Here is a 15,263-nt window from a genome sequence, read left to right as displayed (position 1 = left end):
TGTTCTTTAGTTCATATTTCTTTATTCTTGTGTTCTCTGTTCAAACTGTAAAATGCCACAAGACCCATTGCCTTGACACGTGTGTTGTGTGACAAACCATAGGTGTGTTGCAATCACGTGACCAAGAGACACATCCGGGCACTTCTGGATTTCAGGTGATGGTTTTAAACCCCATTAGGCTGTTTGTTTACCTGCATACGTGCAGATTTAGGCTAATTTTGAAAGGTTTAAAAGAGGCAACTATAAAACTGATCGTGACAAAATATTTAAAATGGGTTAGAGTGGATATTTACATTATTACACCACCCTTGTGTGGTGTTCGGGTCTGTGGGACCCGTTTTCGATTTTTATTAAAAGAAAAATGATACAATTAATTTTTCAAACAGAGACTCACTGGCTTTGGCTCATTTTGTGTGAAGAACATATATCAGAATACATATTTAATGACCACAGACCATACACCCCCCCTACACATTTCTATTACATATAAGATATCTGGGTTCACTGGACCAGGGGCTAATAGAAGTGTGGAAATTGATGTTTTGTGTACCACACAAGCACACACAGCAGGCCTAGATAGGAGGAGGACAGAGTGTAGGTACACAGAACATCAGAGGGTCAAATGTGTGAGAAAATGAGAGCAGACTGTGTTGACAAACAATGTTGCAACCTTGTGTGGGAACCGCAGGTGCAGAAACACAGAAGAAGAATCCCTGTGGGATGCAGAAACTGGCAGAGAAATTTCCATGCAACGTTCATATTGTTGTTACTCAGCCAGTGTTTGTGGCTCTGATGGACCCGTTGCATTTTGTGGCTTTTAATGCCTCACAGTCAAACACTTTTATGTTAAAATACTGGACAGATGTTTATTGGGATAAGGTAAGTCAAACACTTGTATGTTAAAATACTGAACAGATGTTTATTGGGATATGGTAAACATCTGTTCAGTATTTTAACATAAAAGTGTTTGATTAAAAGTCACAAATTGCAACGGGTCCATCAGACCCACAAACACTGGCTGAGTAACAACAATATGAACATTACTCAAGGGTTAAGAAAAATATATTTTTAAAATATTTAAACCATTTATCATTACCAAGAGCTAGGTTACTGCTACCGTACGTCACTATTGACACTCACGGTATTTATAGAAGAAAAGATTGGAGGCACATCATGTATTTAATTTTGAGGGGTCAACAAATGAAGCATTAATCTGTGAAAGACAAAAGTTGGATCCGTGCATTGCTAAGTACCGTATTTGATTGACATAACGAGGGCTGTTCTGCTGTGATCGTGACTATAATGAGAAAAAGGATACATTTTAAGTGGATTTCCTGCTACAATTATTAGTCCTGTCTCCAATTCATGTTTGCAGTTGTTTTTATGTGAAGTTCATATTTTATTGCATTATTTAGCTGTATATATTACGGGTGGGGGAAAAATTCGATTCGAATTCAAATCGCAATTCAGTATCGATTCTCATTTTTCAAAAATTGATTTTTAATTATTATTTTTATTTTATTTTATTTTTTTAATTAATCAATCCAACAAAACAATACACAGCAATACCATAACAATGCAATCCAATTCCAAAACCAAACCCGGCCCAGCAACACTCAGAACAGCAATAAACAGAGCAATTGAGAGGAGACACAAACACGACACAGAACAAACCAAAAGTAGTCAAACAAAAATGAATATTATCAACAACAGTATCAATATTAGTTACAATTTCAACATAGCAGTGATTAAAGATCCCTCATTGACATTATCATTAGACATTTATTAAAAAAAACAACAAAAAAACAATAGTGTCACAGTGGCTTACACTTGCATCGCAACTCATAAGCTTGACAACACACTGTGTCCAATATTTTCACAAAGATAAAATAAGTCATATTTTTGGTTCATTTAATAGTTGAAACAAATTTACTTTATTATTGCAATCAGTTGATAAAACATTGTCCTTTACAATTATAAAAGCTTTTTTACAAACATCTACTGCTCTGCTTGCATGTCAGCAGACTGGGGTAGATCCTGCTGAAATCCTATGTAGAGAATCGTTTTGAATCGGAAATATATCGTTTTTTAATCGAGAATCGCGTTGAATCGAGAGAGAAAAAATATCGATTTATAATCGAATCGTGACCCCTAGAATCGATATTGAATCGAATCGTGGGACACCCAAAGATTCGCAGCCCTAGTATATATGTCCCTGTTGTTCAGCAATGTTTCCTAGCGATATCAAGATTCAGTATATGTTGAGCATACCACAGATGTATTCATCTACTTCATTAATACTATTAAGGATATGTTATTGATATTAACAAATATCACCAAAGACGCTATAATGTGGCCTTCCTGCACAACAACTAAGCTTGTAGTTTCTGTTATCAAAATCGACAACAATACGGTGGATTGGACCAACAATAGGATATTTATTACTAGGACTTAACATGACGTTTACTTGCACAACCAGGTCTTCGTAGTTACATTTAGGTATAGCAACCACAAAAGAACGAAACAAATGCGATCTATTGTCATTTATTTATGTTTACTTCGGCTATCGAACACTACTAATATAAGTCGATTGTATCACAGAAAGTTATTCAAACAAATCAAAAAGTTCAAACAAAAATTTTACAAAATTATCGCTGCAGACACAATTGCACAAGAGGATGAAAGTGATATTTCCTTCGACGCACTTTCGTTTTTTCCTGACTTCATTACCTTTATGAACCACTTTTTTCGGGACTATATGAAAGCTATTTCCTATCTCTTTATTTGAACGACTGTAACACCCAATAACACAACAGCAATACGGCATTTTATATTTAAACTCTACACTCACTCTTTTAACGATACGCTCTAGCAGCTTGACGATCGTGTGAATTAAAGCTGTGAAGAAGAAAAGCGGACGTGACGTCATGTGCTACCCTCCTCATAACGGAAAACCTGACTTTAATGTTGAAAAGCAAACGGATCTTTTAACGACACGCTCTAGCTACTTGACCATTGTGTAAATTAAAGCTGCGAAGAAGAAAAGGCGGATGTGACGTCATATGCAACCCTCCTAATCACGGGAAACCTGACTTTAATGTTGAAAAGCAACCAGAAGTGGATGAATCCATCGTCTGCACGTAGCAGCGCTACCAATGGAGAACCCCCAGAAGACCTTTTGGAGGGTAAATTAAACACCGACCTTACGAGTTTTATGCATTTAACTAAATGTCGTTTGTAATGTTCTAAACTCGAGCTAAAATGTTGCTTAGTTTAGGTTGAAAATGTTCACGGTAAAGTTGGCTAGTCCTGCGAAATAGCTCAACACTGCTACCTACGTTATGATCAGTGTTGGGTTAGTTACTGAAAACCAGTAACTAGTTACAGTTACTAGTTACTTTATTTCAAAAGTAACTCAGTTACTAACTCAGTTACTTAAACCAAAAAGTAATGCGTTACTGTGAAAAGTAACTATTTAGTTACTTATATATATATTTTTTAATTTTTTTAAGGCCCCATTTAATGCCCTTTTAGCCTTCATTTTAGTACTGTTATTGCACTGGAGAATAATACAATCTGTTGTTCAACTTGACATGCATTTGCATCATTGAACTCTGCTAAGCAATGTGCTCTACATACAACACACAAAGACAAAGATATGTTTTAAAGGGCCAATTTGTTTCAGACCAGAACAAATTGACAAAACTATTTTAAGTAGCTGCAACTTAACATACATAAGTAACAAACAGCATAATAACAACATAGCTGTAAAACAAGAAAGGCACACACTACATACATAAAGCCTAACCAGGCGTTTTCTCAAGGAATTCTGAAATAAAATCATGTCTGAAGCCCAGAACACTCTACACATTTCCCCACTTAGTTTAGAGAAAAGGAAATATTAGCCTGGCCCACTAGTATCCCTCTTTAGGTTTGTGAACTTTATAGTCTAAACATTTAGAGTGATGTGATAATCAAACACTCTTAAAGTTTAAAATGAAAGAGTATATAAGAGAATTGACAGAGTGTGTGTACCTTCACGTGTGCAGTGCCTCGTTAAAATCCAGCCGCTGTTGGAGGTGGAGGTGAGTGTGTCTCTTTACTAGCTTCGTCGAAGCATGTTGTTTTTGTCGCTGTTTCAGCATATTTGAAACTTACATTCAGCTAAAATGTTCTTTTCTTTGTGGTCGATAAAAGAAACGTACTGAAAATATCTCCATTTTAAGAAACTCGGCTTCGGGGTTCGCCATGACGTCTTGATAGTAGACACAGACACGCCCCCTCCCCCCCACACACACACACGTACACACAGACAGCGCGCGGCGCGCCTCTTTTTCGTCGCCTCTTCAGCAGCGACACTCAGATCTTCTCAGTTTCTAGCCGATACTACATAAAAAATAACGCAAAATAACGCAGTAACGCATCATGTAGTAACGGTAACGGAGTTACTGAATATAAAAAATAACGCGTTAGATTACTAGTTACCGCCGATAGTAACGGCGTTACAGTAACGCGTTACTTTGTAACGCGTTAGTCCCAACACTGGTTATGATCTAGCAATGTCTCACCAAAGACCGATAACGCGCCAATGTGTAGAAGAATGGCAGTTAAAATGTATTAAATGCATTTCCTGCTGCTAGTAGCGACATTTTGATACATACCCTTTTAAACAGTCAATCAATCACTCAATGTTTACTTATATTGCCCTAAATCACGAGTGTCTCAAAGGGCTGCACAAGCCACAACGACATCCTCGGTTCAGATCCCACATCAGGGCAAGGAAAAACTCAACCCAATGGGACAATGAGAAACCTTGGAGGGGACCGCAGATGTGGGGACTCCCACCCCTGGGCGACCGGTGCAATGGACGTAGAGTGGATCTAGCATAATATTGTGAGAGTCCAGTCCATAGTGGATCTAACATAATAGTGAGAGTCCAGTCCATAGTGGGGCCAGCAGGAGACCATTCCGAGCGGAGACAGGTCAGCAGCGCAGAGATGTCCCCAACCGATGCACAGGCGAGCGGTCCACCCCGGGTCCCGACTTTGGACAGCCAGCGCTTCATCCGTGGCCACCAAACCTGTGCCCCCCGCCCCTCCACGAAGGAGAGGGGGGCAGAGCAGAAAAGAAACGGCAGATCAACTGATCTAAAAGGGGGGTCTATTTATAGGCTGGAGTATACAAATGAGTTTTAAGATGGGACTTAAATGCTTCTACTGAGGTAGCATCTCTAACTGGAGGGCATTCCAGAGTACTGGAGCCCGAATAGAAAACACTCTATAGCCCGCAGACTTTTTTGGGCTCTGGTAATCACTAATAAGCCGGAGTTATTTGAACGCAGATTTCTTGCCGGGACATATGGTACAATACAATCAGCAAGATAGGATGGAGCTAGACCGTGTAGTATTTTATACGTAAGTAGTAAAACCTTAAAAGTCACATCTTAAGTGCACAGGAAGCCAGTGCAGGTGAGCCTGTATAGGCGTAATATTTGCATTCGATGATTTTCAGCCACTTCAACTATTGCCTTACCAGCTGGTCTCAGGCTGGTCAGTTTAAAAAGAACATTGGAAATATTGTACAAACAAGCAATTAAAGTTATGGATAAAAACCTTGGCACTATCATCACTGTGCCATTCTAAAAAGTACAGTATTTTAAACTGGGACAGTCTTCACACATTTGCAGGCTTAAAACTGACGTATAAAGTACTGCATGAATTGGCTCCAGATCCTCTGGCAGAGTTCATCAGCCAAAGAAACAGCCGTGAGCGTTTCACTCCAGGCTCTGTCCGAGGTGACTGTTATATTCCTCTGCGCAGGAGCACTCTCAGTAAGTCGGCCTGGTCAGTAAGGAGTGCAAATGTGTGGAACTCAGTACCCGAGGAGGTTAAACTGGTCACAACATACAAGGCCTAAACAAAAAAATGGAAAATGTGGCTTATCACGCCTACAGCTGCCAGCACTAAAACATGAGCCTGTTTTGATTCTAAGATAATTGTTATGTTGTGATGTTGTATTTTATTTTTTATTATATCGTATATGTATTGTGTGCTTTTTTTCTTTTTCTCTCTCTTTCTTTTCTTTGCCTTTTTTTTACATCATGGCCAGGGTACTACAGATGAAAATTAGCCTTCTGGCTAATTCTGGCTTTTTTTTAACCATGTGTTTAATGGAATTGCATTGTCCCCTTTTGAAATAAACTAATCTTAATATAGTCATACCTCTTGTCTACTTCATTGCGATTACTAACACATATGTTCACTTCCTGTTCTCAATTTGTACACAATTAACATCAATTTCTCCGAATTACAACAGTTATCTTCATAATTAGTTAAGTCGGTTATAATTCACCTAATGAGATTAATAATATCTTATTTTTAAGCAGTTCGAGGTTTATCATAACTCTTCTGCCAGCTTGTACTTTGTAAATACTTGTAGTTTGAACAGTTTCTTAAACTACATCATATTATTTTGCTGGATGCTAAAGTTTTAAGTGTTTTATGTGCATACACATTTTTTGAGTTAGATTTTTCTCCAAGGTTATATTTCTCTTTTGTTGAGAAAAATTGGCTTAGGCAAATATTTCCCAGCTCATGTCTTCCTTTGTGCTCTTCGCAGACACCCCGAGTCTGCAGTGACTACTTGAATGAATATAAACACTGTAAAAGCTTGCCGAATCGTTTTCACCAATACTACACTTACGGTACCTTCCCGTCCTGCATGCAGTGGAAAGAGGACTACAACAACTGCACTGTGTGGGAGAAAAACCAAGGCAGTGAAGCCAAGGTCCGACTAAATACATCAAAGTTCACTTCAAAAGTTTTCTTCACGAATAAACGCAAACACATTAATTTTTGTATGCACATGTGTTGCAGGAAGCACTGCAGAGGAGTGAAAGGGACAGAGTGGCAGAGCAAAGGAAGTTCACCCCGGTGTGGGAGTTGAGGCAAAAGCCGCCAAGCGATTGGCACTTGCCCCTCAACCAGGAAAGACCTCAGGATTCTTGACCTCTCAACGACAAACCTGAAAACTGTAAATTACACATCGTATTGTATTTCACGACAAATGAGTGTTATCGTTTTCAAGTGGTAAACACTACGGTATTTGTGTTTGGGTGTTGTGTAATGTATGTGAAAAAAGCTCATTAAATAATATTTACATTGATGGGCAAGCTATGTGGAAAATGTAATAAGCTAAGCTACAAGCGACAGGGGAAGCTATCCTGGAGACTTTTAGCAAACTACACAGCAAAAGTAGCTTGCTACATCAAAGCTACATTTAACGGATTTATATCAATGGGCCCACATGTATAATATCAATGTTTATGTTACTGAGAGTACAAATGGACCCATCAGGGGTCCATTAGGGTTATCAGTCATTTAGCTGGAGACACCATACAACTACCTCTAGGGGTACCCGCACCTCCCTGTATGTATTTATTTAGTTTGCCCTTTGGCCCACACCTATGGTAGTTATTTTCTCTACCTATGTTAAAAAAACAGCATCTATCTATATCTTGACAAAAAAAACCACAGTGACTTGTGTGTTTGGGAACAGTTGGTAATGTTTATGTGCAGTAAAACTTTTCATGAACTCAACTCGCCTTAGTGTTTCTTCCTAAATTTGTGTTTCATGTCTTAGATGAAGAAAGCAGTAATGATTTTGGTTTACAGAGTAAACTAAAAACTAAGGCTTCTGCCAAACACATTTGTCTAAATATGATCAAGGACCAGTGTTGCCGCAGTTACCTTGAAAAACTAATCTGATTAATGACTTACTCCTTTAGAAAGTAGCTTAGTTATTTTACTGATTAGTTGATTTTAAAGGTAACTAAGTTAGATTATAAGTTACTTTAATAGTTACATTCAGCAATACAGCTCCCGACATTACCCCCGCAGCCTCAACATAAAAATGACAATAATCACTTTTTTTAACATCAACAACTGCACATAAGATAAACATTTGTTTCATATGAAAAAATTAATAACGACAGTCTTTCTTCACTGCACTTAACATAAATACTTGTTTTACATAGAAACAAATGACTGTCTTTCTTTACTGCACATAAATACTTGTTTTATCTATAAAAGAAATAACGACAGTTTTTCTTTACTGCAGTTGACATAAATTGTTTTTTTATAATTTATTTTTATTTTTATCTGACTTAAGACTGCAATGGCAAAACCTACAAATACAAATGTAACTATTAAATTATTTTTAACTTATGAACATTGAACCTGTTGTTCACAACATCAGAGCAGCGAGGCGTGGTTTTACAAAACCGTGTAAAACACCACGTTACCTCTAATTGTTCTATTGTTATAATCAAGTTATGAGTCAAAGAGGGGCATGGGGCGAGTAAACCAGTGGTTGTACCTCATTAACAAAAGCCTCTCAAACCTCTTGTCAGAAAATCTATTCCTTTTTGGCAGGAAGACCAAACCTCCCAGACTGAAAAGCCGTTCCACAGGAGCACTCGATGAGATTGGAGAGTTATACTTTATGAAAATGTTCTTCATTTTTGTAAACCGATGCAGCCTTGTTGCGCTCTATTGTGGATCAGTAGATCCACATTAGTGTTATCCTCATGCTGACGTGACTTGTCACTTACGTGACGTCACTTTCCAAGACCGCAAGAAGAAATAACATTTATTTTTATGAGGGAAAATTACAACAAAAAAAATTGTAACGCACGTGACTTGGGTTCAATAAACTTTAATCAGACTACTGGTTTAGAAACAGTAATGCGTTAGATTTGTCGTTAATGAAAAAAGACGTCATATGAGACTAACGCGTTACTAAGTAACACGCTACAGGCACACGCATTATTGTGGGTTTCCTGAAAATGGCAGAAATCTTTTGCCATTTTCAAGTATGTTTTTTGTTTTGAGTCAGCTTGAAGCATTCCTCTGTCTCCGACTCCCTCGTCGTCATGTGACATGAGTGTGGGACTGTTATGATTTTGCTTACTAGTTTTGATGACAAGCCTTATCTTGCCTCTGATTGGCTAGTCTGTAATGTTTCGTCCTGACCATAGCCAATTGTTATTCATCATACGAACACCAACCAATCGTATGGATGTTCTCATTCACCCAGGTCATTGTATTTTCTTCATTTTTTTTTTTGGCCTGGATTCGCAGTCCATTTCCTCTCTTTGGCGCTTGTAACTTTAAGTTACCTGGCTACATGGGTCTAAAAGTAGCTGAACTACAGGAAAAGCTACCGGAAAAGGTAGTTACGCTACGTAGCTTAGCTACATGTCGCTTGTTACTGCCCATCACTGCGTATTGTAACTTAGCATATTCAGTGTATATAGTGGCTGTAATCTGAAAGTGTGTATTCAAAAATTAATTTTTGAGCATTGAAGTAGCATGAAAGAATGTATGGAACAACAACAGTAGTTTACGGCCTTGCAAAGTACTTTCTGTAAATAGTCTAAAAGTACAATTTATGTCAAGATTTCCACAATGGTCTTCACTTTTGTGATTCATATTTTCAACAAATCCAATCAAACTGTTCGTGTTTTTGTTTAAAATACGTACATTTATTGTATATTTGACATGTTCTCACACTTGATTCAAGGTAACGCTTGTTTTTTTTCCAGAAAACAAAACAAAAATAGACAAAAACAGGAGGCGCACAAACATCTTTTTACACACCCCATCACTGTGTGTAGACTTTGGTGATGTCGTTGTACTTCCCATCAGGCGCGTCGTACGTGGTATTCGGCGGTGTGTAAGCGGGACCCTCGTAAGTGAAAGGGAACATTTGGAGGTCTGGTGTCAGTGCAGCCTGATAAAGCTCCTCAGATTCAGCCTTGAGTTCTTCCAGCGCCTCCATCTGTGCTTGCAGTGCCAGCTTTGTCGCCTGTACTTCAGCCAAATGCTGCTCCTGTAACACAGACCAGCGTGTCAAATGCAGCCTCCAGATAAATGAAATTTGGAAGAGGTATTACATGTTTGTAATGGCTCCACTTCTTCAGCAACAGAGCTCGTTCTTCACTTGTATCAAAGGACAGCTTTGGAGCAGCGCGTACCCTTTGCAGGGAAAACAAAGTATAATTATTAATGCTGTCCAGCCATTGAGAAAATGTAATGATTAATAATGATCTGTAATTAATCTCTTTTAAATCTTGCTGAGAAAAGTCCTCACATTAAGGGGTTTTCAAAATTCACTGCATTATTATAAAGATAAGCCAAAAATGGCTTTAAAATTGTTTTTAACAGACTAACAAATGTAGTCTGTTTTATTTACTAAAATAAATCAGGTCCAAAGAAAGTAATTAATCAAAAAACAAATAACTTTTTGCTTTTCTTCTGCTGCAGATAATATAAAAGAAATAAAACCGCACCGTTGATCACAGTGCTGGCATATGTTAACACAATAGTAGTTTAACAGAACAGATTTAACAAATACATTTGTCACAATTAGTCATTAAGCTTCATAAAACACTTCTCAGAAATAAGAGGAAATGTTGGCTTCTCCGCTATCAATCACAGCGGTCTCGTATATCAATGTGCAACATTATGTCATGTTTTAAACCATATTTAATGACAGAACATGACATTATTTACTGACAAGTTTTAGTTTCATTTTGCCCAGGGACAGTTGCGCATGTGCACAGATGACACACACCAGCGATTAAAACAACATTCTCCTAAATGTACTGTAAGTGTGCTCTGATTTTATTTATAATGTACACTTCATTGTAAGTGTAATATATGACTATAATAATGCACAGATGTGGTATTTTAATATAAAGTCAGCTTGATGTGGGTCAAAACACACCAGGAAGTGACGCCATTTCCCCGTGGCTCGTGTTGTATATATTGTATGTACAAACCCCGTTTCCATATGAGTTGGGAAATTGTGTTAGATGTAAATATTAACGGAATACAATGATTTGCAAATCCTTTTCAACCCATATTCAGTTGAATGCACTACAAAGACAACATATTTGATGTTCAAACTCATAAATATTTATTTTTTTTGCAAATAATAATTAACTTAGAATTTTAAGGCTGTAACACATGCCAAAGTAGTTAGGAAAGGGCACATGTACAGCTTAAGTTGTTCAACAGTCCGGGGGTCTCCGTTGTGGTATTTTAGGCTTCATAATGCGCCACACATTTTCAATGGGAGACAGGTCTGGACTACAGGCAGGCCAGTCTAGTACCCGCACTCTTTTACTATGAAGCCACGTTGATGTAACACGTGGCTTGGCATTGTCTTGCTGAAATAAGCAGGGGCGTCCATGGTAACGTTGCTTGGATGGCAACATATGTTGCTCCAAAACCTGTATGTACCTTTCAGCATTAATGGCGCCTTCACAGATGTGTAAGTTACCCATGTCTTGGGCACTAATACACCCCCATACCATCACAGATGCTGGCTTTTCAACTTTGCGCCTATAACAATCCGGATGGTTCTTTTCCTCTTTAGTCCGGAGGACACGACGTCCACAGTTTCCAAAAACTATTTGAAATTTGGACTCCTCAGACCACAGAACACTTTTCCGCTTTGTATCAGTCCATCTTAGATGAGCTCAGGCCCAACGAAGCCGACGGCGTTTCTGGGTGTTGTTGATAAACGGTTTTTGCCTTGCATAGGAGAGTTTTAACTCGCACTTACAGATGTAGCGACCAACTGTAGTTACTGACAGTGGGTTTCTGAAGTGTTCCTGAGCCCATGTGGTGATATCCTTTACACACTGATGTCACTTGTTGATGCTGTACAGCCTGAGGGATTGAAGGTCACAGGCATAGCTGCTTACGTGCAGTGATTTCTCCAGATTCTCTGAACCATTTGATGGTATTACGGACCGTAGATGGTGAAATCCCTAAATTCCTTGCAATAGCTGGTTGAGAAAGGTTTTTCTTAAACTGTTCAACAATTTGCTCACGCATTTGTTGACAAAGTGGTGACCCTCGCCCCATCCTTGTTTGTGAATGACTGAGCATTTCATGGAATCTACTTTTATACCCAATCATGGCACCCACCTGTTCCCAATTTGCCTGTTCACCTGTGGGATGTTCCAAATAAGTGTTTGATGAGCATTCCTCAACTTTATCAGTATTTATTGCCACCTTTCCCAACTTCTTTGTCACGTGTTGCTGGCATCAAATTCTAAAGTTAATGATTATTTGCAAAAAAAAAAAAGTTTATCAGTTTGAACATCAAATATGTTGTCTTTGTAGCATATTCAACTGAATATGGGTTGAAAATGATTTGCAAATCATTGTATTCCGTTTATATTTACATCTAACACAATTTCCCAACTCATATGGAAACAGGGTTTGTAGATAGAAAACATTGTCAAATCTATCCTAAAAATAAAACAAACATTGCAACGTATACATATCATAAACACACTTCTGATACGTCAAAGACTAATATGAACATTTGACACTATTTGTTAGATATAATTCATCCTATCAGCACAATTTAAAGCCGCCAAGTCACCTGACAAAGTGAAAGTGAGATCTGCTGCAGGTATCAGCAAAACAATAAAAAGAAAAGAAAAACCCACCTTGTCTCATCCAAACATTTGATTGGAGTCATGAAATCCTCGATGGGAATGAGCTCGGGCGGAACTTTCTCCAGTTTCTTCAGTTTTTTCTTTAACCTCTCCTTCACCAAAAACTCTCTTTTGGGGTCCACTCTCTTCTTCTTCTTTTTGGGCTCAGCACTTAAAAAAAAAAAAACGACTTGTGCATTTATTCAAAAATATGATCACAATAATAATCCTGTTAATAGTTCATTAGTATTAAATACAAAACTGGGCATTATTATTATACACAATATACAAACGAATAACCATCACATAAAATAATAGGAGCGTAACGATTGATCGAAAGACAAATTTGTATTCCTAAATTTCAAGTAAAATTGATCTGTGCTCAGCAAGCTGGCCTTCTGGGTGATAGGTATTGATCAAAGATCATTTTAAGAGGGAATCAATCTAATTTATTGATACCAGAAAAAGGAAAAAAATTGGATTTAAGAATGGAAGACTTTTTTATATATAGTTTAGCACTTTGGACGATAAGGACATTTAACGTTAAGGCCCCTTCTACACTAAGCCGGCTAAGTTTATCCAGGGTAAATCCCACCTAACCTTATCCTTGTCCACACACACAATGGTCATTTTAAGACCCCCCCCCCCCGTCCGCCGGCGCAACGCGACCTGGTACGCAAGCGCAGAAAATGCGCACGTCATAGTCACCTCCAGTGTTGCTTTGTGTGCAAGTTCTTAAATTAAATTTAAATTATCTAAACAATATCCAGTGTTGTGGTATTTCAATTAACTGGTATCCAGTGTGCTGTGGGGCCCTATTGTAGTGAATCACACCTGAGACATTATAAATTAATCAACTCTTTAATGGACATGTAAAAGTAAATAATGTGACGAAGAACATTTTACAACAATCAAACTGGGGATCAAGATATCTGGTCAGGACACTCCTCACTCTTTCGCCTTCACCTTCATTGTACATTCGTTTTTGGTGACTTTATATATTCTGGACCTAGACGTCGAGTCCGCGACATACATGGCGGACAATAACTGATACAGTCTGCTTTGCCAGTCCAAAAGCATTCACTGTTTTTCCGTAGTCTTCACTCGACGGCCAGGTAATACAAAGCACACGCTACCTTTTTTATCACATCCACGTGAGCCCGCATTCTCGTTGTCTCTCCTTCGACAAATGGACATGGTTTTTCGGTAAGTAGAATCACAGCTGACCTCGACATTCAAAAGTTCTCTAGCCGTCTGAGATGTGTAGTATCCGAAATCGCGCGTTTCCACCACTTAACGTATTCATGTGTGATTTCCACAAGCGTCTGTACTTGTAGAAGAAGGAGAAACACGGGCATGTCTGGATGACTCGCCTCCATCTTTCCAGTGGTTAGCTCCGGTTGTTATGAAGCTGGCTGTGGCGCGTCCTTTCTGACGTCACTTCCTGTGTGGGGCGTGGTCTTTCTGACTTCACTGCCTCTCCGAACTCAGTTTGTAAATGATCAATGAGTCAATACAAAGCTAAGAGCCGGAGATTCAAGAAATACCCGTGTAAAAAATTATCCAAGGAGGGGGACCTTAAACGATGGTTTAGTGTGGCTGACACGGTGGCTTAGGCTAAATAATTTTTCGTTTAAGGAGTTAAGTCTCTTTGCGCATCTGTGGTGTCATAAAAATAAAAAAGGCGGATACCTACGGTGATCAAGAAAGGTTATAAAAGCCGCAAAATGCCGCAAGACAGAACAAAAGGAAGAACAATTTCCCTTGTGGATCAATAAAGTGTGTCTAAGTGTAAGTCTAAGACAGTATCATAAATTACAACACAAAAACTTTCAGCCACGGCACGATTGCAAAAGCCGCTTATTTGTATCCATTACTAATATATATACCTAATTCCCTTTCAAGAAATAACAGGAATAAGAGAAACTTGACCTGCAGTGTCCACTGACCAGTGATTACTTCACAGTCAAACTGCTTGATTTATTTTTTGCTAAAAAGTTACTGAATTGATTTCATCTCGTATAAAATATATATCATCCCTGAATCGTATCGCCAACCACAAATTCTGAATTGAATTGAATCGTTGTTAAAACGAAACGTTACACCCCTATAAATTAAATATTTTTTTAATAAACTCTGTCATAAATGTATTTTCTGCATGATTCCAATCGTTATCAAACGTTTTTTTAGACGCTAATTAAGAATGACTACTCCATCCATCCATTTTCTACCGCTTGTCCTTATATAACAGAATATTGACTAAGTGTTCTCTGGGTCAGAGTAGTAAATTATTCTCTTACCTGAGAGGAGCAGACGTCCTTATTGTCATTGCTCCAGAAAACCAAGGATTCTGAACACCTGCATTTTCTATTGACACAAAACTAAAGTCGCACAAAAACACAAAACATTAAGAAAAAACAAACATATCTATTTGACCATTGAATAACCTTTAGACGCAAGGCTAGCATGTTGTAAGCTACATCAAATTTCGTCTCCTATTTAAAAACCTACCTTCTTGGAGCAGTCTGTCGGGATAAAATCCTACTAATACAGCGAAATGCAACTACAGACATGTTTGTTAATTTAGTGAAACTATAAAAAATAGAGAAAGGTTCACATGTGCTAGCATCACTTTGCTGCGCAAAGACGCGGCGCAGTTTGATGACTCATGAAACACTCGCCCGGTCGCGCTTCATTTCCTTGAAGCACATTCGTGTATTTTGCTTAAACTTAAAAAAAGAAATGT

At 38.3% G+C, this 15,263-nt stretch overlaps 2 protein-coding genes across 2 annotated transcripts; one reads left to right on the top strand and one right to left on the bottom strand.

The window, feature by feature from the left end:
* The first annotated feature begins 2,964 nt into the window (after positions 1 to 2,964).
* lg33h22orf39 (linkage group 33 C22orf39 homolog) lies at positions 2,965 to 7,164 on the top strand. Its single transcript, XM_061928746.1, has 3 exons — positions 2,965 to 3,185; positions 6,619 to 6,786; positions 6,876 to 7,164. Exons 1-3 carry the CDS (start codon positions 3,156 to 3,158, stop codon positions 7,005 to 7,007), a joined length of 330 nt encoding a protein of 109 aa, XP_061784730.1. The 5' UTR covers positions 2,965 to 3,155; the 3' UTR covers positions 7,008 to 7,164.
* Positions 7,165 to 9,522: 2,358 nt separating this feature from the next.
* mrpl40 (mitochondrial ribosomal protein L40) lies at positions 9,523 to 15,215 on the bottom strand. Its single transcript, XM_061928242.1, has 5 exons — positions 15,029 to 15,215; positions 14,818 to 14,898; positions 12,530 to 12,688; positions 9,956 to 10,037; positions 9,523 to 9,891 (listed from the first exon to the last, which is right to left on the bottom strand). Exons 1-5 carry the CDS (start codon positions 15,088 to 15,090, stop codon positions 9,664 to 9,666), a joined length of 612 nt encoding a protein of 203 aa, XP_061784226.1. The 5' UTR covers positions 15,091 to 15,215; the 3' UTR covers positions 9,523 to 9,663.
* Positions 15,216 to 15,263: the final 48 nt, after the last annotated feature.

This window comes from Nerophis lumbriciformis, linkage group LG33, assembly GCF_033978685.3.
Source record: "Nerophis lumbriciformis linkage group LG33, RoL_Nlum_v2.1, whole genome shotgun sequence".
In the NCBI taxonomy this organism is placed as follows: Eukaryota; Metazoa; Chordata; class Actinopteri; order Syngnathiformes; family Syngnathidae; genus Nerophis; species Nerophis lumbriciformis.
This window is presented reverse-complemented; position numbering and strand designations above follow the sequence as displayed.